Source organism: Herpailurus yagouaroundi, unplaced genomic scaffold (genome assembly GCF_014898765.1).
Source record: "Herpailurus yagouaroundi ecotype Mexico unplaced genomic scaffold, PumYag 569, whole genome shotgun sequence".
NCBI lineage: Eukaryota > Metazoa > Chordata > Mammalia > Carnivora > Felidae > Herpailurus > Herpailurus yagouaroundi.
In genome coordinates this window covers 6,606,767-6,628,378 of record NW_024412786.1, presented here as the reverse complement: position 1 = coordinate 6,628,378, position 21,612 = coordinate 6,606,767, and the positions used below count along the sequence as shown (strand labels likewise).

General features: G+C 58.8%; 1 protein-coding gene across 13 annotated transcripts in view; it reads left to right on the top strand.

The window, feature by feature from the left end:
- The window catches only part of SHANK2 (SH3 and multiple ankyrin repeat domains 2), a 469,884-nt gene that overhangs the window by 85,814 nt on the left and 362,458 nt on the right, over nucleotides 1-21,612 (top strand). For all 13 annotated transcript variants that reach the window (XM_040465727.1, XM_040465726.1, XM_040465725.1 and 10 more), the window contains exons 8-9: nucleotides 6,663-6,779; nucleotides 17,304-17,381. In XM_040465727.1, the coding sequence (XP_040321661.1) occupies nucleotides 6,663-6,779; nucleotides 17,304-17,381 (195 nt within the window). The remainder of the gene's footprint in view (nucleotides 1-6,662; nucleotides 6,780-17,303; nucleotides 17,382-21,612) is intronic.

The window sequence follows — 21,612 nt, the reverse complement described above, 5'->3', positions numbered from 1 at the left end:
GAGAACGACCCACCGTGTGGTCCTCCGAGATTCTCACCACCGGTCGGCTCTGACGCCGTCCTGATGTCTTTCTTTGCCCCATTGCTCACACCCTGGAGCAGCCCTAGGAGACACCCGCTGGCCTCCATTACTCAGAGGAGTTCACGGGCCCGGAGAGGATGAATGACCTGCCCGAGGTCGCGGGGCCAGCAGCTGCCTGAGCCGAGTTCGCTCCTAGCCGCGCTCACACCACTGCGTCTGCGTCCAGGCTTTCACAGAAGCCGCCCCTAACGCGACCGCGCATCCGCGGTGGGGAGAAGCACCTCGGGGTTCCGGGGTCTCGGGTTCTGCCTTAGAAGTCTGTCCCCGTGCCTCGCACCCTGGAGCGGGGACAGCCGTGTCCCAGCCTCCCCGGCTCCGCGCCCTTCCGGGGATCCCGCGCGCCCACAGCCAAGGCCAGCTCGCGGGGTCCTGTGGCGGTTCTCTCTGCTTCCCCGGGCCAAGGCCAGGTGCTGAACAGCTTGGCGGAGCCCGCACCTGCGGACGCGGAGCCTAGGGACGCCCGCCCCCTGCAGGCCTACTCTGGAAGTGTGCGTTTTTGTTCGCCGCTGGTCTGCACAATCTTTGTTCTTCGGGATTACTCTAACCCCTCAACACGGAGACGGTCAAAAAGTTCGAAGCCGCAGAGGGAAGAAAGCATAAAACACCCAGGTGCATTCCCACAACCCCAGGACATCGGGTTCCGACCTCCTGTGTGCCTCCCCCGCACCCTGGAGGGACCTGAGGACTGTGGGTCTGGTTGTGTCGGGACTCTAAGACATGTTATTGAGGCTGGGCGCTCTGGAGAGGGTGGCTGCCCCCAGGGAGGGGACAGCTGCGGGTGCAGGAGCCGCCCGTTCCCACGCTGGTGACTGCGATGTGGGGCCTCGCGCTCCCCCCCCCCCCCCGGGTCTGGGGGATTCCCTTCCCGTGCTGTCACTCCAACTTAGTCTGGCCTCGAGTTAGCGGCCCCTCAACACTGCCTGGGTCGCCTGAGCAAGCGTCTTGCCCTCTCTCTGAGCGGGTTTGCTAATCTCTAGAATTGGCTTAGTGATCGTTCGTAGAGAGAGCTCTCCAGTTAAAGGAAAAAATTCACGTAAAGCGCTTACTACAGTTACTTACAGGGATAAGTGCACTGTCCTCTTGGCCACCATCATCTTTGCCCGGCCACGCCCCCGTCCCTGTCCTCCTTCCCGGACGGACACGCCCCCGTCCCTGCCTTCCTCGCCTGGCCACACCTCCATCACCATCTTCCTCGCCCGGCCACGCCCCCATCCCTGCCTTCCTAGCCCAGCCACGCCCCCATCACCATCTTCCTTGCCTGGCCACGCCCCCGTCACTCATCCTCACCCGGCCACGCCCCCACCGCAGTCCTTTTGGCCAGGCCACGCCCAATCGTGGTCTTTTCCCCCCCCCCCCCGCCCCCGCCCAGGCCAGCATCATTACCTGGCTGCTGTCAGTAAGAAATAATATGCTACCCTCAGAGAGCACTTCACCGCTTTGCTCACAGGCCTTCCTATGGATGTCATTTGATTGCCTCAACGGTTCTTTAAAGGACATTTTGTCACTCATCTTAATGTGTATTGGCCGCTGTTTATTAACCTGGAAGAAATGTAACAATTTATGGCCGCGGCTCCCCTCCCTCACCCGACTCCCCCCGCTCCCCCCCCCAGGTCCTTGGAGTTTTCCCTGAGCCCCCATGGTAAGGGGACTGGCCCTGGGGAGGTTCCGAGGGCACTCATGGCACGGTGTAGTGCCTGGTCTGTTTGTGTGGGTGCTGCGTTCCCAGCTCCCAGCCACATGAGGGCAGGACCGGGGGTGCCTCGGCTCTGCACCTGTGCACCACACGTGCCCCTGAGCATGGGTTGGCTGAAGGAGTTAGCCTTCGGCTGGCATGGACTCTGGTCTTCCTTTAAGCTGGGGTTTCCCTAGTGCGCTGGGAACCCACCATGTCGGGGGAGCCTGGGGCTGACGGGAACTCCCACAGGGGGTGGTCAGGTCCGACCAGAGCAGGTGGGAGGGCTTCACGCGCAGCGGAGCATCCAAGCCTGGCCGCGGTGATGGGCGGATACTGTCTCAGGCCAGGGAAGGTGGCGTCCCTGACCTCACGGGGTGGGGGCGTCACAAGTGCGCCTAGAGGTGGCATTTCCATGGCGCCTGCTTGGGCTTAGCACAGCCCAGCCTGGGGCCGTCGGCATGGGGACCCCAGAACGTTGGTGGAGCCTATCCCTGGATGCAGGAGGCATCCGCACCGTTGCTCCAGTCCAGCCCTCCGGCTCCAACCACGCACGGCGAGCCGCCAAGTCCCCAGGGCCCCAGCAGTCGGAGCTGCAGGAAGGTGCCGCACCTTGCTTTGGGGGTCTGCTACGTACTGACCTGGGGCGTCAGATCCATATCCCGTGCCCCTACCCTGCCCAGATGAGCCAGGATCCCGCTGGAGAAGTGATCAAGGCATCTTTTGCCGTGGGCCTCCGGGGGGACTGAATGATCGTCTTTCCAGCCAGCCTTGATCCTTGGGACTGAGCGGAGAGGAGGCGCCAGGAGGGGAGGGGATGGGTGAAGACCCCAGACCGAGATGGCAGGGGCACCACCTTCTCCCCTTAGCGAGAGCCTGCGTTCTCCTGGGATGACGTAGGTGAAGTCTCCAGAAACGTCTAATGTCCAGACACCATGGTCTGGAAGGAACAGACCCTGTAGGGAAAGTGGGCAGGTGCCAGGATGCCGAAGCTCCTCTTTCCTTTTGGAGTCCTTCGCACGACACGTTTCCTGCATCCTCATTTCAGGCTGGAACTTTCAGAGTAGTTGATCTGAACTGATCACATTGGTTGGTTAGGGCAGTCGTAACAAAGTCACGGACGAGGAAGGTCACACAGCAGACGCGTGCAGCCTCCCCGAGGTCCAGGCATGGGCAGGGCCAGGCCTCCCGAGGCCTCTCTCCTTGTGTGTGGACGGCCGTCCTCTTCCTGTGTCCTCATGGGGTCGTCTGTGTGTGTGTGTCTGTGTCCTGATCCCCTCTTCTTACAAGGACCCTGGTCACACAGGATCAGGACCCACCCTGGAGACTGAGTGTTGTTACCTCAGTCACCTCTGCAAAGCCCCTGTCTTTAGACAAGGTCATGGTCTGGGGTGCTGTGGGGGGTCAGGACTCCAACACAGGAACTTGGGAGGACATAGTTCAGCACATTTTCTCTACTCCCCTTGGGCCAGGCAGCAAGACCACAACCGGCCTTTGAAAGCCACAGAACGGAGGGCCAGGGGCAGCCAGTGGCTCGAGTCAGCAAGCCACGTTTGCTTGTGTTTGGGCGAGAGAGTGTCTGTGCACCGATGGGCACCTCCGTTCCCGACCAAGTGAGGGCTGAAGGGGTGCGAATGTTGTTTTCTGAGCATTTGGCGGTGATGTCCCCGGCTCACGTTGTGAGCACGGGCTGTAGGAGAAATGCCTGAGCGTGGTGTGGTTGGAGGAATTTTATTGGTGGCACAGAACCAGCAGAGGCATTTGCTGCGCGTCTGCAATGCAGTGAACTCTGCATTGTTCCCACCGCATTGCAGGACCCCGGGGACGCCTCTCCGCGGGCTGCGCCTTTAGGGCTGTGGCTGCGTCACAGCAGGTGGCCAGCAGGTGGCAGTAAAGCGCTTGAAGGAAGCAGTGGCCTTTTCCCTAGTTTAACTCCAGATTATGGGGTTGGCCAGTGATGGGGCGGGTGTTGGCGTGGCTGGGATGAACCCCACATCTCGTGGGGACACTTCTCCAGATACGCATGCCCAGGAGTTTTGCAGGCAGTCGATGTGGGGTGGAGCCCGACACGCATGCGTTTCCCAGAAAGCGCCCGGTAAAAAACAGTTAAGATACAGGAGTGTAAAAGTGCTTTCTTAGATGTCAGCTTTCTGGCCTCTGGCCTCCCTTTTAAGCTGCCTCTCGAAGGCCAGAAGCCACAACACCCTTTCCAAAAGAAAGTGGCGGGGGGGGGGGGGGGGCAGCTAGTGTAGCTTATCTCGGGGGAGCACAGATTTCTTACTTTCCTGAGCTTTAACGTCTTTGTGTCAAACACATACTGGTTTCTCTTTCTAAATTGTACAGGACTATTTTCGTTTCAAACTTCCGGAAGAGATATAAGAATGCTACAGAGGGGGCGCCTGGGTGGTGCAGTCGGTTAAGCGTCCGACTTCAGCCAGGTCACGATCTCGCGGTCCGTGAGTTCGAGCCCCGCGTCAGGCTCTGGGCTGACGGCTCGGAGCCTGGAGCCTGTTTCCAATCCTGTGTCTCCCTCTCTCTCTGCCCCTCCCCCGTTCATGCTCTGTCTCTCTCTGTCCCAAAAAAATAAATAAACGTTAAAAAAAATTTTAAAAAAAGAATGCTACAGAGAACCCCGTGCACCTTCACTCAGGGACCACGTTCGAGTCTTGCCCCCATCCGCCCCGCCCCCCGACCATCCCTTGTACTAAAAGGCTCCCCTCGGGGGGCCCCGTGGGACCCCTGTGATATCACAGGGCAGGCGTTTTGGAGGTTGCCCCTCAGCTCGGGTGCAGAGGTCCGGGGTGTGCGTTGTGGCAGGAATACTTACCGTAGGGCCGGCATCGTGTTCCTGGCATTCACGTGTCGGGTGGCACGGGGTGACACAGCCCATCCCTGGCGATGTTAACTCTGACCGCCTGACCGGGTGGGGGGAGTCTGCCAAGCTCCTCTCTTTCCTTCTGTAATGAGAGTTTTGTGGGGTCTGTGAGGCTCCCACAAGTTCTTTCTCCCTCCCCCGTTCACCTGCCGGTGTTTCTCACCTGCATCAACGATCACCATCGCGGCTGCTGACGCTTGGGGGGGGGGGGGGCGCGGTTTCTGCTCCCATCCTCCAGGGACAGCTGATGAGCCAAGGCCCCTTTGACCTAAGGAACAGAGATCTCAACTCAACCTAGTAGAAGAAATAAAAGCTCTTCCCGGCTTTGTGTCCTGGGAAGTTCGGGCATCGTTGCGGTTGAGGGGGGCTCTGTCACGGGCTGTGTGCGTGTCTGTCCTTGTCTCGTGTCTGGCCTCCCTCCCTCCCTTTCTCTCCCCGGTGCCCCTTCTCCTTCAGGGGGACCCCAGCAGCTGTAGGCTTCGGTGGGTTTTCCACCAGCTGTCCCGGAAGAAAGGAAGCTTCTGACTGGTCTTCCGGCCTTGTTCCTCACGGGGCCCCCGCGTGCCCCCAGCTTGGGGCCGGTTTTCCGGGCCCGTGGGCTGTGCCTGTGGCGGTGGTGGGGCAGGGCAGGCCCTCCCCCCGACCTCTGAGAGCGCGGCAGGGGCCCCCCCAGGAAGCGCAGGACGAGACGGAGGGCAGGTCAGACACCCACATCCAGATCACGCTGCTTCGTGAATTAGTGACTTTGCTCCACGGGAAGCACAGCAGTGTGATGGGCGTTTCTCGGGTTTTCTGTTTAAGCTCCTCTGGGTCATACTTCCGACGTCTTTCCCGTCATCTCCCACTCCTCGGTGAGGCACCGACCTTTCCCGCAGACCGTGCACGGGGGCAGCCCCCCGGTCCGCCCAGTTATCCGGAATGCGCGACAGTGAGGGCTGCCCACACCATCCTGGCCGGCCTGTGTCCTTCCTGCCGCGCGCCTCAGCGGCCACCCTCAGCGTAGGAAGAGCGGGTCGGGACCCGCTCCCCTGCCTTCCCGTCTCCCTTCCGGGTTGTCGCGTCTCACGAGGACACTGGCTTTCGTGCCTTCGATGCCGCCCGTTGACGGCCACACGCTGGCCTTTCCCGGGGTGCCGGGAAAGTGCGGGCGGGTGGGGTGGGGGGCCGGTTGGATCTGACTGCCTGGCCCGACACCGCCTGGCGTACCCTGAACCCCCTGCGGGAGCTGGACGGCAGTGCCCTGGTCGCAGCGTGGGGTTCCCGGCTCCCTGTGAGCAGCAGGCGGGGGCCGGCCTGGCGCCAGGCATCGCACAGGCCCTCTCGGGTCCCTTTTCCTAAGTGATTCTCGTGAAAGCCCTGTGCGGAGTGGGGTTTACATCTGCATGTGAAGACATAGGCTCATAGGGGAAAGTTCTGGAAAATGGAAGGTCCGTGACTTGGGCACAGATCTGTTTGACCCCAGAGCCCTGGTGGTTTGTGAATAGCACGTGTTACCTCCTTGAAGGGCTCAGGGAGGGAGAAGTCTCCCCACGGGGCTGCCTGGCCCCCGCCTCCAGAAAGCCCCTCAGTGGGTAGGTTACATTTTATAGCAGTAGTGGGGCTCCCTTCCCTGGACACAGCAGGGGCTGGATGCACCCCTTCTGGCTGTTTTCACACCCACCGGGGGGGATGGGGTTTGGGTAAGCAAGGCCAGGGCCGGAGCCTCCCGGTTTGCATTTTGGGGGGCCGGCCCCCAAGGCCAGGGGAGAGGTGCCCCGTGTGTCCCCGGGCTTCGGGCCCCCAGGCCTGAATGAAAGGGGCATCGGGGCCCTTCACAGACCTGCGGTCCCGGAGCCCGGGAGCCCGGCATACGTCCTCGTCCCAGCATGAGGTCCCCCACCCCCTACCCCGTCAGGGGTCTGGTGGCCCTGGAGGCTCAGGGCGCTGTGGGTGCCCGTGTGCTGGGGCCCGGACTGCGGTCGGCCACGCCGCGGCTGCCGGGGAGCTTGGGGAGTCGCGGCGGTTTTCTGACCGACGGCGGGGCTCTCGTTTTAGGCCTGCAGGTACGGCCACGTGCAGCACCTGGAACACCTGCTCTTCTACGGGGCGGACATGGCGGCCCAGAACGCCTCCGGGAACACGGCCCTGCACATCTGTGCCCTCTACAACCAGGTGAGTGGGTGTGCAAGCCGGGGCGGTGTCCGACTCGGCACAGGTGCCACCGCAGGGCCCCGCAGGCGGGCCCCAGACAACGCGCATCTGTTCTCACGGGCCTGGAGGCTGGAGGTCCTGGATCAGGGCGCGGGCAGATTCGGTTCCTAGTGAGAGCCCCTCCCGGCCGCAGACGGCCGTCTTCTGTCTGTGTCCTCACGCGGTGGGGAGAGATCAGTGCCCTCTGGTGTCTCCTCCGACAAGGGCGCTGTCCCGTCAGGACCCGGGCGTGGAACCCTCAGCGCCTCCTCGAGAGCCATTTCCAAAATCCCTCGCAATCGGGGGTCAGGGCTTCACGTAGGAATGTGGGGAGACGCCTCCAGCCACAGCAAGGTGCGACCTTCACCTGCTTCTTTGAGGACGGTTACCCCGTTGTGGAAGAGAGGAAGCCAGGGCGCGGGGAAGTGAAAGGAGCGGACGCCGGGCCAGAGCCCTTTCCTAGGCTGTACGACCACACTGTCCGCTTTCCAGAACAGGCCTGGGGACCCCAGGGTGGCTTCTCTGCTGGGACGTGTGGGGGGCAGGGGCCAGATGGGACCCGAGAAACGGGAAGGGTGCGGCGGATAGAGCCCCCGAGATGGTTCTGGGACCCGCAGGACTCCCTCAGGACCACGGTGCCACGGAGGCAAACCTTCCCACCACTGCGTTACGAACAAGCTCCCGGTGGCTTTCTCTTTCTAACCTGGTAAAACGTATATGACAGAAACGTCTGCGATTTTGACCATTTTTAACTGGGTGGCTCGGTGACTCTAACTACGTTCGCGTTGCTGTGCACCCAGCCCCACCATCCGTCTCCGGGGTTTTCCATTTTCCCAACTGAAACTGTGTCCCTTTAAGCACCAACTCCCCAGCCCCCTGCGCCCACCGTCTACCTTGGGTCTCTGTGCATCTGGCTCTGCTGGGGACCCCATGCCAGTGGAATCCTGCCCTATTTGTCCTTTTCGTTGGTTCATTTCACCGAGCGGAGCGTCCTCAAGGTCCACCGGTGGCAGGTGTCAGAGCGTCCTTTTTCATGGCGCCATAGTATTTCATTGTGTGCAGGGACCATGGTTTGTTTGCCCGTTCATCCCTTGATGGACACTGGGTGCCCACACCCCGTGCCGTTGTGAACAACGCTGCTGTGCACGTGGGCGTGCGGGCGTCTCTTCAAGGCGCTGCTGTCCGTTCTTTAGGGGCTGAACCTCCAAGCGGAGCCTCGATGTGAACAAAAGCACGCACTCTTGTGTGTTAGATAGGAGACCATGGGAAGCTGGAGATGAGCTTGCCTGGCGTGCACTGAGGGGTGGGATACGACCCCTGCCTTTCAGGAGTGTGACTCCTAAATAGGACCGTGTGACACCCCACTGGTCCCGCCGGGAGGCACCGTAGTGGCGCTGAAGAGGGCGGAGATGCTCCCAGGGGCCGTGGAAGCGGCCGGGGCTTCTGGGAGGCGGCGGGTTGAAGCCACGGCTTCTGTGACCTGCACGGGGCTGGGAGGAGGGTCAGTGTCCTTGAGGCTCCAAGTCCAAATAAATAACTTCTGGACACCAGTATCGAAAGTGTTCTCAGCTTGACTCTGGAGGGTAGTGCGGTCTGGACACTATGCTGAGAGCTGAGCAGAACGTTGGGGGGCTCCACCAGCTGGAGGAACAGAGGGGAGATCTTCGGGGGGGCCCCAGGCAGTGTGCCCTTTGCTTGTCTTCTCTGCCGTCAGCACCGTCTTCCCAGTATCATGCCATCTTCCTGAGTGGAATCTTCAGCCTTTGTCTGCACCCGTGTCCTTTCGCTGGCCGTCCCTAGACTGGGCCCCTCCAGCCACTCTGAAGTCCCACCTTGCTTCTAGCTCTTAAACGTCCCTAGATTCTCTGCCCTGGAAAACTCCTATGCGTCCTTCCAGACCCAACTCAGATATCCCGCCCTTGGTCAAGCCTTCTCTTGATGGGTCCCTGGCAACATTAGTCGTGTTGTTTTGTTCTGCGCCCTTTTGCAAGATAACCAGGGTGGACTGCCCAGGACCGGGCCGTTGTTATGCCTTGCCCGTTGGACCCCCTTGGACCCACCTTCTCAGAGGCATAAACTGCCATCTTTTAGGGTGTCTTCCTTGTCTGGCACAGCAGAGCAGCTCAGCCAGAGGAGGGTGGGGTGGGGTTTCAGCTGCAGCCTCCTCCTCAATGGAACCGTATCGGCGGGATTTGCGTGCAGCTGGGTCGGTAGATGCCACACGGCATTCGGATGTCGGGACGGCTTTAGGAGCAGGGAGCTACCTCGCTGGGCTGCACCAGGGAGACGCACATTGTGAGGCTTGGCCGTGGCTGGCAAAACAGCTGTGCCAACATGTGCTTCTTAATTACTGCCTTAGAGGGGAAGAACGTTCCTTAATTTTCCCCGGTAGATTTCAAGCATATTTTATCATGAATTAAAAAAAAAAACAAAACAGGAAAAATGTTTTCTGTCACTTGAAATAATTGTGGACAAGATGGTCTCTGAAGGTGCCGGTGGCATTTTCTTAGGAAAGGTTAAAACATCTCATTTCTACTCTGACTTACAGAGGGCGTCACTCTACCGGTCCCATATCCGTCCCTACCTTTCAGCTGACGGCTTCCGGAAGACCCTTACCCCAGGGGCCTTAGGAGGATTTTCCTTCTAGGTATTTTCTCATAGGAGCAAACATTTTCTGTAAAGGGCCACTTAGTAAGTATTTTCAGCTCTGTGGGCCACACGGGCTTTGTCACAGCTACTACCCTCCACCACTGCGGTATGAGCTTGGCAACGGACGATGTATGGATGGATGAGTGTGGCTCTGGCCGATCCAACTTGATTTGCAAGACCGGCAGGATGGGCTGAGTTGGGCCGTGGGCCGTATTTGCCAAGCCTGGGCCGGGAAGATCGCATCTACACCCTCCCCAGACATGCGTGTAGACGGACCCCCTGCTCCAGAGCTGAGCGACTTCCTCCCCGTGTGCCAGGGGGCCCCGTGGGTGGGTGAGAGCCGTGCCCTCTCCAGGGTCCTGAGATCAGCCCTTGGCCGCTCCTGCCTTCACATCCCTCCTCTGCAGCACAGGTCGAGATGCTGAGGTTCAGTCACCTGTTACGCATCACGTTGTGCCCGCTTGCATTACCTTCCAGGGGCTGTTGTGGAGGGTCACAGGCTCGGGGCTCGGTGGCCCCCAGCCCCTGGACACCATGTCCAGTTGGAAGTCAGCGGGTGCTCTGGGATCGAGCCTCGTGAATCCCTCGTTCCTTCCCTGGGGTGCTGGCGTGGCCTTTAATCTCCTCCTTCGGGCCCTCCCCTAACCATTGGGAGGGTCTGACCGAAGCAGCGGGAGGAGTGGTCCAGACGGCATCTCAGCGGGACTCAGAGAGATACAGCCCCGTAGCCACGTCCTCCAGGCACCGGTGATGAACTTCTAGGAGCAGCGGAGTCTCCTAGTCTTTGTCCCGCACGTACCTCCATTGGACTTGACCGGAGCCCCGTCCCCTCCTCTGTCACCACTGTGCTGAGCTTCTCCTTTCTACCCATGTGTGCTTCACCTGCGGCATCAGGCCGGGCTCAGTGCAGGCCAGAGGAACCACTTTGCAACTTTAAGCAGAAGGGGGTGTCCAAGGAGCACATCCAGAGCACTCTGGGAAATCATAGACTGCTCCAGGGGTGGGGACACAGTGTCATGAAGTCAGAATAGGCTGCCGGGAAAGGACTTAAGGAACAGCCGCAGTGAAGTGAACTTTCGGTGCAGGGGGGCATGGCAGTCTGGGCTCCATGTGGCCTAAGCCGTGACCTTGCCGCGTTGTCTGGGGCACACTCCTGTCTCTCTTGGGCTCTGAATTCCCCCTTTTGTAATGTAGGCACAATCCTCCCTAACTCCCAGGGTTGCTAAGAGACATAAAGCGGAAAACAGACAGGCGGTATATCAGCCACACAGTGGATGCTGGGTAAATGGTGACTGTAATGGGGATGATGGTGGTGATGGTAAAGGTGAAGGTGTTCACGGTGATGACGGCGCCGAAAATGCTGGCTCTCATGGCCAGAGGCCGATAGTCCCACCGCTGCTGCTAATTTGCCTTTTGCCAAGCCTCTACCTGCGAACTCTGAACGCATCCAGGTTTATGAATTTGATGTGTGTGTTTTATCAATTTTAGGCAGGCCTCGTCTGCACACTTCTAATAGAATACACTGCGATCAGAATATTCTCTTCTCTCATGAAATCAACTAATTGGGGCTTTGATTGTAAGCAGCAAATTGTGTCTAGCCTGCCAGGTCCCTTGGCCTCGTGCTGGCTTTCCTGGAGCCCCAGAGGGAGGCAGGCAGCCTGGTGTTTGTTTTTTGGGCTCCGATAATGAAGGAAGGGAGGGGGTCTTAAATCTCAGAGGTTACCGGGCCAGACCAATTTGTGTGGAGGAGGAGAAATAATCCTGCCTCTTACTCCGGTGGCAGCCGAGGTAGGAAGAGACGGGCTGCATCTCTGTGCCCCTTCTGGTGTCAGTGGAGTGCCCGTCAGCATGGTGGCTGCCTCCACGGGGTCATCACAGGGTGGCCGTCCTCAGGGGCTCTGGGGGGGGGGCTGTGTCTTGCTGAAGGAGGGCGTCCACAGGGATTTTCCATTTATCTATCTATCTATCTATCTATCTATCTATCTATCTGTCTATCTACTTATTTATTTGTATGTTTTTACTTACTTTTGGGGGAGAGAGAGAGAGAGGGAGAGACAGAATGTGAGCAGGGGAAGGGCAGAGAGAGAGGGAGACACAGAATCCAAAGCAGCCCGATGCAGGGCTCGAACTCACAAACTGAGATCACGACCTGAGCCGAAGTCGGACGCCCACCTGACTGAGCCACCCAGGCGCCCAGGGACTGTCCCCTTAGATCCCCCCAGTGAACCTGTGGTTGACATTGCCTTACAAGTGTCAGGAGATGGAACTTGGCCCAGGCAGCTCGGCTACGTAAGGGGCAACGCTGGGCCCCCAACTCGCCCTGTATTTTGTCTCCGCCAGGCTGCGGGGACAGATTCCTGTGGCCCTTGGCTTGGTGGGGATGGGGCTCCCGGACACATGTCGGGCCACGGCACCGTGGGCCACGGCACGGTCAGGTGTGGTCTTTGGGGGGCCGCGTTCCAGCTGCTCTGGCGATTTTAGTCTCCCACCTCCTTGTACTTTTCTTTTTCCCCGACCACGTGCACGTTACCTCTTAGATTTCTGTCCACCCACACAGGCTCGTTTCAAACTGGGGACGAGTCCCCGACTTACAGTTTGGGGTATTTGGCCAATCACATCTGTGACATTGACAGGAAGATGGCCTCCGTGCCATAGAGATGAAAACACGGGTGGGACTTGCAAATCCGGAATTCAATCCCTGGCTGTGGCCTTGAGGCCATGGCCTTGACTGGGCGGTTTTGGGCAAACCCGTAACCGGCATCTTGCCGCCCTGTCCTGTCTTCTCTTCCGTCTGCCCGTTTGCTTGTGTGCGGACCCCGCTGACCTTCCCCGGGGGCTCCCTGGAGCTTCCTCACCTGCCCCTCCATCAGGTTTCCGTCCCTCCTGCTCCGGCAGCTGGCCACCCCCATGTGCCACACGGTGCTGTGGTCCACGTTGTCTCCATGGTGACCCCAAGCAGACCTATCTGTGGCCTTTGGTACTTTCTAGAGAACCCCTCTGCCCTGAGCTCTGGCGGTGGTGCCTCATAGAAAACACGTAGGTGGCTCCTCCCACCGTGTAAATAGCCCCCTTCTCTCCACGGCCTCCTGAAGTCCCGGCTGCCCTCCTGCTCCCCACGGCCACTTCTGGCCCCAGGCAGCCTCAGCTCCCTGCTGCCCCTCCCGCCCTTGGCGGCTGATGTCTTTCCCCTGATGGCCGCCCCCAGCTGGTCATCCCCTCAGGCTTTGCTTCTCTCTGATGCACTTTCCGTGGAAACCAGAGTGCTTTGCACCGCGCACGTCTGCTGGTGTCCCTGTGATGGGAGGTCCCCTCACACAAACCGGAAAGCCCCTGCCCCTATGCACCTGTCACTTGTCACTTAGGCACCATCACCTGTCTCCTGCCCCTGTGCACCCGTCATCTGTCTCTGTCACCCACCCCTGTGCACCCATCTCCTGCCCCTGTGCACCCGTCACCTGTCCCTGTGCACCCGTAACCTGCCCCTGTGCACCCGTCACCTGCCCCTGTGTACCCGTAACCTACCTCTGTGCACCCATCATCTGTCACCTGCCCCTGTGCACTCGTCACCTGTCACCTGCCCCTGTGCACCCCTCACCTTCCCCTGTGCCCCTGTCACCTGCCTCTGTGCACCCATCATCTGCCTCTGTACACCTGTAACCTGCCCCTGTGCACCCCTCACCTGCCCCTGTGCACCCATCTCCTGCCCCTGTGCACCCGTCACCTGCCCCTGTGCCCCTGTCACCTGCCTCTGTGCACCCATCACCTGTCACCTGCCTCTGTGCATCTGTCACCTGCCCCTGTGTACCTGTCACCTGCCCCTGTGCCCCTGTCACCTGCCTTTGTGCACCTGTCACCTGTCACCTGCCTCTATGCACCCATCAGCTGTCACCTGCCTCTGTGCATCTGTCACCTGCCCCTGTGCCCCTGTCACCTGCCTCTGTGCACCCATCACCTGTAACCTGCCTCTGTGCACCTGTCACCTGCCCCTGTGCACCCGTCACCTGCCCCTGTGCACCCGTCACCTGCCCCTTGCCCCAGCTGCCTGTAACCCAGACCAGGGCCTTTGCATTTGCTGCTCCCTCTGCTGGGAACACTTCCCTCGATTGTCATCCAGCCCTTCTTTGGTTTAGGGCTCAGCTTAGGGACCCCCTCCTCGGGGTCCTTCCCTGACCACCTGCCCTCCCTCTCTCTGTCACATGACCCGCTTTTATCATTTGCATGGTGCTCTGTGTCCCCGGGGGCCAGAGCAGTACTTGGCCCGGCTGACAGTCAGCGTCCACTGGTTGAGGCATGAACAGACGTGCTTTCCAGGCCTGTTTCTTTGTGCATAAAGTGAAAATGGTGACATCCGGGCTCCCGCAGCAGGTGGTGACCCAGAGGAATGGCCTGCCTTGGCTGGGGGCTGAGCAAACCTCAGAGATCCTCAGGGAGGTGGGAGGTAGTTTGGTTAAGTGTCTCTGAAAGGTCTTGCCCAGAAGATAATTGGCAGTGAAGACGATATTCTTCCTGATGCTTTGGCTGTCAAAAAAAAAAAAAAAAAAATGCAGACTGCTTCGTCTATACTCGACTGACTTACTTAAGAGGATGGAAACACACCTCGGTGTATCCCAGAGGAGGCGCCTCGGGGAGGAACGTGGCAGCCGGCAGCCAGCAGCCATTGGAGGGAGCAGCCAGGTCCCCCTGAGCCCTCCTCTGGGCCACGGCTTACTCGTCTTCTCCCTTTCTGAAGCCGCGGTTTTTCACTTAAACGTTCCGGGCCTCTGCTGCCTTGTCTGTGAAATGGGCCTCCTGTTAGTCCATAGCAGGGATGCTGCACGGCAGAGCACACATGTGCACACACACTCGCACGCCCACGTCTGTGCACACACGCACGCGCTCACACACGGTATAATTGTTAGTAAGCCGGACGAACCGTTTACCCTTTAATCGTGAGACGGCTGTGGGACGTGGTCTCACGTGGAAGTCGGGCAGATACTAGAGTGACGGACCGTGTCTCTGGGTGGGTTAATGCTGATTTGCACACACTCCCTTTGTAGGAAGGGACCCTGGCTCCATCCCACCTGGGCGGGTGTGAATGGCGAGGATTGATTCTCAGCGCTTCTGATGGGACTTTTCAGTGAATGTGCTTACTTAGCAAGTAGGGAGCGTTTACAAGGACCTGCAGAATCGGGGGTCCCGTGGGGCTGTCCGGTCCTGGTTGTTGCCTCTGGGAACTGTCGGCTGGTGGTCCTTCCAGGCTGCTCATTCACGCCCTTGAGCGGGGCCAGGGCACACGGGGGGGGGGGGGGGGGGGGCCCGTGTAGCTCAGGGGAGATCCCCGCCCTGCTCCCGGCCACATTCATGTCCCCTGAGTCCCAGCTGTGGTCCCCTGCTTGCCACCCCAGGGGATTCATGCTCTCTTGTCTCTTACGTGCTCCCACCAACGTTCTTCTGCCTCAGTTTCCTCAAATACCCTCTCCTCTGTCACCACAGACATCTTGCTCACTCTGGCATGATGATGCTGTAGTGTAAGTAATTTAATTGACTTCCTTTGGGTTGTCAGTAACAGGACCCAGCTAGGCTAATTCACGGCGGGAGGGTGGATGCTGGGCGGGCTCCAGGAGCCAGGCAGGGTGGGTAGGGCTGGGGCAGGACCAGAGAGCCTGGGGGCCTGTGTCCTAATACAACCTCTTCACAGCACCAGCTGTGTGGGATTCCAGCTGCCCTCCCCCCTCCGCCCTGCAAGTGTAGTTTGAGATCCTGGAATAAAATGGCACCTGCCTCTGTCCTGGGCTGTGGCCTCGGGCTGGCTGCCCAGGGCTTGTCACCACCTGACATGCCGGCTCGTTCATTTTTTTTAACCCTGGATGTAATGGCATCCCGCATCTGAAAGATTTTGTTTCCCGAGCACAGACACGTCTTTCCCGGTTTTCTTAAACTTTTCGAGTGACTCAAAGTTCTACACGAACACATGCGGGGGGAGAAAATCAGTGCGACAGAGCATCCAGAGCGATGCAGACAGCCACCGCGGTCAGCCCCGAGCTGCCCCTGGGGCCCTGGGACCTGGGCGCAGGTGGGAGCACAGGGGCCGGGAAATCCTTTCTGCAGGACTCAGATCCGCCCTCACCCGCGTCTTAGAAGCGGCTCGCGGTGCTGGGACGCCTCCCCTGCCTGCAGCACACAGAGCTAGGGTCCCCGCCTCCTCTGTGTGGCCTCCCCTTAACATCAGCACAGCGGAGGTCCCCGGGGCCCCTTGCTCGGGTCACAGGGCCGGGGGGGCCCCAGCTGGCTCCTGAGAGCTCACATCTACTTCGCCAGACCCTGCTCTGCTCTGCTCTGGCTTGGCGTCACTGTCCTGGAATGGAAACTTCCGTCCGGGTGGTGCCCTGTCCCCCTGACTCTGTGTGTGTGTCTGTCTCTCTCTGTCTCTGTTTCTCTTTCTCTGTCTCTATCTCTGTGTTTGTCTCTTTTTCTCTATGTCTGTGTCTCTGTGTCCCTGTGTCTCTGTCCCTGTGTCTGCCTCTCTCTGTCTCTGTTTCTCTGTGTCTGTCTCTTCTGTCTCTGGCTGTCTCTGTCTCTTGCTCTCGCTTCCTGCTGTGCTGATCCAGGATGCCCTTATTGAGGAATAGTTCACACACCATACAATTTCCCCTCTACAATATAGGGTTCCGTAGATTCTCACCCACAGCTGGCAGTCATGACCACAGTGAGTACTGGGTCCTTCCATCGCCCCACGCAGCGCCCCGGGAGAGCCCACATCTCCCTCGGTCCCTCCAGCCCCGGGCAGCCTCTGGCCCCGTTCTGTCGATGGGTGCCCACTCTGTCTTCGCTCTGCTGTTCTCGAGGTCCTGTGACCCCACAGCGTGCACCTGTCTTTCCCCAGGACACAGGTCCCCTTCAGGTCTGGGGCGGGGGTGCCCTGGGCGGTCACACCCATCGTCTCTGGATTCTGCGGGGAAAAACAGGGAAGCCGGGGTGCCCTCGGGAGGCCGTGACTGGTGCTCCCCGGGCCGTCGGCAGGCTCCCTCCTGCAGGGCGCATGCGCACCGGTGTGCAAATAGTAGGTGCTCCACAAACGGACAGGAATAGACTTATTTTCATTGTAAAAAACACACACACAAAATGAATATTGACTGCCTTTAAGAAACATCAAAAAATACAAGTATGGGAAATAGTAAAAAAAGACTCCCCCCCTGTTGACTCCCTGACGCTTTCTCCCTTGTGCCCCGGGACGCTCCCTCCAGACTTGCTCTCTACTTGGCTACAACACAGAGGCTTTTAAAGCATAAAGGAAATTAATTAAGCCGTATTGTTGTTCTGAGACTTGTTTTTGCTTAGAAGTTCTTGGGTCTATTTCTTGTCCGCCTTTGTGGATCTACCTTGTTTTTTCCTACAACTTTCCAGGCAAAGAATGTTCTGGAACGTTATTCCCACTTCCCTTATTGCAGAACATTTATGCCGTGTCCAGGTCTTCTCTTTTTGTGCGTTACTTACGTGTTTTCCCTCTATTCTACACACACGTGCGAGACATTCCGTAGCACACGGCCCTCAGGAGGGGAGGGGTTTGGCCGTGGGGTGCACACGTTATGAAGTTTCATAGGTTCTGCCAAGCTGTCATCCCAAAGTGTTTGGAGAAGTTAAGCGTCACCCGAGAGGGTGCGGGGCCATTCCCCTTCGTCCTCACCGCCCTGGTGACTGGAGCCGCCCCCCGCGCTCACCCCCGTCCTCACCGCCCCCCTGCACTCACCCTCTTCCTCGCCGCCCCCGTGACCAGAGGCGCCCCCTGCAGACCTGTGTGCGCGCAGCCTCGGAGCGTGTCCCTTTGGAGGACGTCTGCGCCACCGGCCTACAAACGGGCTTCTCTTCTCCCCCCTGCAGGACAGCTGTGCCAGGGTGCTGCTGTTCCGAGGCGGGAACAAGGAACTCAAAAACTACAACAGCCAGACCCCGTTTCAGGTAAGAGGAGCGCCCAGAGCCGCACCACCGTGCGTGCGCCGTCGCGGGAGGCCACGCGGTTTCCGCACGACCCGTGTGTCCAGTGGCCCGTCTCGCGGGGACGTTGCCTGGTTCGGAGCCTGCGCCCCCTTCACGCCGGGGCCGCTGGCGCCTTTCGGTTTGCCCGTCCGCAGCCCTCCTTCCCGGTGGGCAGAGCGGCGGGAGCCCGCAGCCATTCACCCCTGTGGGCGTGCGAACAGCCTCTGCGGGCCGACTGCAAGGGGGGGCGCTCTGTGGCTCTGCCGTGGGGAGGCGGCCTGCCGTCGTCTGGCACCCCCACGGGGCCTGCTGACCTGGAGTGGAGGGAGGCGACGCCAGCCCGGCGGTGGCCACAGGGCTCCGGGGCGGAGGGCAAAGCCACCACCTCCTCGTGGTTAAATTGTGCTGGTACGTATCACACAAAGTCGGCCGTTTTGACCATTTCAAAGGGCGCGTTTTTCAGGGGCCCTGAGAACATTCCAGATGTTGTGCAACCCTCAGTGCTGTGTGGATTCATCACCCCCAAAGTAACCCTCCCCCCCGCCCCACTCATTACCACTCCCCGCTCTCCCCCACCCCCAGCCACTGGCAACCACGAGTCCACTTTCTGTCCGTGGATTTGCCTGTTCTGGGCATTCCGCAGAAAAGGATCCACACACCGTGTGGCCTCTGTGTCCGGCTTCTTTCTCTCCACGGGTTGTGTCTGAGGGCCGTCCGCGTGGTTGCTCTCGGGGTGCCTTGTTCCCCTTTCCAGCTGAGTAAAATCCTGTTGGATGGATGATTTCGATGCAGCTGACCAGATGGTTTAGGGCGAAAACAGATTGGGGGGTGGGGCGGGGCTAAGTTACAGAAATGCTGTTTGACCCTGAATGTGGTCGGATGTCTCCACTTGCAGGAAAACCCGAGTGACCATCATTTTTATTTGGAGGTAATTTTTACCTCTTACCGAGCCAGGAGGTCTCCGACTCAGAGCTGGCGCGCACCCTTCTCAGGCCTTGCTCCTAAGGACGGGTTTGACGTCCTGAGAATGAACCGGTCTGCTCCGAACCCTGGGCTGGCTGTTTAAAAACCACCCGTAAAAGTTACCGTCGTTGACCCACAGCCGGTGGGCCTGGATTGTGGTCTCGAGTCTTGTGGCTTTCAGGCATTTACAGCAAAATGGGTCGTGGACGTGACTTCCCGGTTTGTTAACGGGTCTGAGAAGGCCGCCCTTACCGTCCCGGGAAACGTCCTCTTGCCGGGGGTGCTTAGGGGACACGGTGGCACCTTCCACTTGCCTGCGTCTGCCCCCGAGGGCTTTGCTGTGGCTTGCTGGTGGTCCTGGTTTAAAGATTTCTTTTTTTGTCATTAAATGACATTTCTTTGGTCCTTTTACTTTTCTCAAGTCAAACTGTTGCTTCAGCTGCTTAGGAAAGGAAAGCTGATGGCCTTGTTTCACGGTTAGCCCTTTGGGGATACAGAAGACCCGTTTCCGACTCTGGGGCAGCGCCTGGTAACGGACACGGGGTGCTCCCGGAAAGTAGCCGTGCGTGGCGTCCAGGACCAAAGGCACATAGGTGGCCTCCCCCGTGGGCCCCCCCCCCCCCCCCGCTGAAGCGTCATCGCAGTGATCCCCTGGGATGGGACACCCCTTACGGGAGTCCTGGCAGGATGCTTGGTACACGCTCCCGGGAGCAGGGCGGCACCAGCTCCGAGGACAGGCCATCTGTCTCTCCTTTGATAATCAGTCAAGTGCCCAAATGGGTCTGGAAGACAATTATGCAAAATGCAGCTGAGTAATAGCACCCTGTATGCTGCGAGCGTTGTTCACGTGACCGGCGGATTCAGAGTCCGGGCTACTTGGTCTGCATGCCCAGACGGGCTCCGCGGCTTCTCAGAGCTGGGTCCCTCCCTCGTGTCCCCCGTCTTCTCACACCGTGATGACGCAGAGATGCGATTCAGCCTGCGAGCCCCGCCTACGAAGTGCGTGGCTCTCATTCTCGCTCACGGCGCCCGCCTCCCGGTTGTGGAAGAGGAACCCCTTACTGTCCAGAGTGTGGCTGAAGCGATGGTTTGCTGCGCCCTTTGAGAGGACCAGATGTGCTCCCTGCAAAACACTCGTGCTCCTCGGCTGCTGTTCTGAGAGATCGTGGCCCGTCCCATGAGTTCATCTGGCCAAACATTTGCTTCATGGTTTCCTCCAAATGCTCAACCAGCAGCATCGGTGACACTCCAGGACTTGAGGGAAAATGCAGATGCGCAGCCCTCCCCCACCCTGGTCCCACGGAGCCAGAAGCTCAAGGGCAAGGCTTGGTGTCCTGGGTTCTGAGAAGCCCTCTCAGATCCTGGTGCCTGCTCGGGTTTGAGAATCCCAAGAGAGATGATTCTTGAAGGAGAAGGAGGAGGAGGAGGGGGAGGAGAGGCGCTTACAGTGGCCCCTGGGTGTAGATTAGACAGTGACGCTGACGGTGACGGTGGCCTCGGTCAGCTCCGGCAGCCGTAGCCCAACGCCACAGGCTTAGACGACAGATACTTATTTCACGCGGTGTTGGAGGCTGGAAGTCTAGGGTCACGGTGCCAGAAAATGTAGTTTCGGGCGAGGCTCTCCTCCTGGCTGAAAGATGGCCACCTACTCGCTGGTCTTTCCTCTGTGCATATGTAGAGACAGGAGGGGCTTTCTGCTGTCTAACCCTTTCCTGTGGAAGCAATAATTCCATCAAATTGGGGTCCCACCCCTACGACCACATTTAACATTAAAAGCCCTCTCTGCAAACGCTAACGTTTGGGAGTTAAGATTTCACCGTTTGAAATTCGAGGGGACAAAAATGAACCTGTGAAGTGATGATGTGGTGACGCTGATGGTGGTGGTGATGTTGGGGATGATGGTGATGATGGTGATGATGATTTTGATGGTGATGAGGATGGTGATGGTGGGGATAATGATGTTGGTGATGATGGGGATGATGATGGTGATCGTGATGGGGATGATGATGATGATGGTGATGAGGATGGTGATGGTGGTGGCGATAATGATGTTGGTGATGATGGGGATGACGATGATGGTGATGGTGATGATGGGGATGATGATGGTGATCGTGATGGGGATGATGATGATGATGGTGATGAGGATGGTGATGGTGGTGGCGATAATGATGTTGGTGACGATGGGGATGACGATGATGGTGATGGTGACGATGCTGGTAGTGAAGGGATGCTAGGGGTCGTGATGATGGGGATGCGGATGGTGACGGCGATGATGGCGGTGATGGAGATGACGATGGGAATGATGGCCGCGATGGTGGTGACAATGGCAGCGGCAGAGATAGTGATGACGGCGGACGGTGTGATAGTGGTGATGATAGCGATGACGACGGGGACAGTGGTGTGACGGTGGCAATGATGGTGACGATGGCGAATCTTGCCAGTTGCACAGAATTCCAAAGCTTACAAACGCTCTTCCGAATGTTGTCATTTGATGTTCAAAATCCCAATGAAGTAGTCGTTGTTATGCCCGATTCGTAGATGAAATGGGACAATAGAGAGATGGATGCATTGGGATGCGAAGTAAGCGAGTGGCTGGGTTTGTGGTCTCCAGGCCTCCGGACCTCCAGTCCAGCGCTCGGCGCACTTTCCGTAGCACACCTTGTATCCTGGCTCGGAGTGAGCGACGTTAGGGGTCCTTTGTGCCTTGGACCGTTCAGCCCGAGGGAGCAAAAAACAACGTATCCTGATTTTGAAGACAAACGGAACGGAAGGAAGTCTGAAGACGTAGAAGGTCTACGTGAAGATGGAACGCAGGCCGGGCAGCTTCTGGTGGCCAGTCTGCTGCCCAGCTTGGCTAGGCGCTCACACCCAGCTACCTAACCACAGTAGCGTGGGCATTGCTGCAAAGGTGCGCTGCAGGCGTGGTTAAACCGCGTCTCCCGCCAGTTGGGTGAAGGCGATGAACCCTCCATAATGTAGGTGGGCCTCATCTAATCAGCGGGAAGCCTTAAAAGAAAAAAGGAAAGAGGTTTCCCAGAGAAGACGAAATTCTGCCTCAAGACTGTAATGGAGAGCTCGTGGGTTCGAGCCCCGCGTCGGGCTCTGGGCTGACGGCTCGGGGCCCGGAGCCCGCTGCGGATTCTGAGTCTCCCTCTCTCTCTGTCCCTCCCCAGCTCATGCTCTGTCTCTCTCTCTCTCAAAAATAAATAAACTTTTTTTTTTTTTTTAATTTTTTTTTTCAACGTTTATT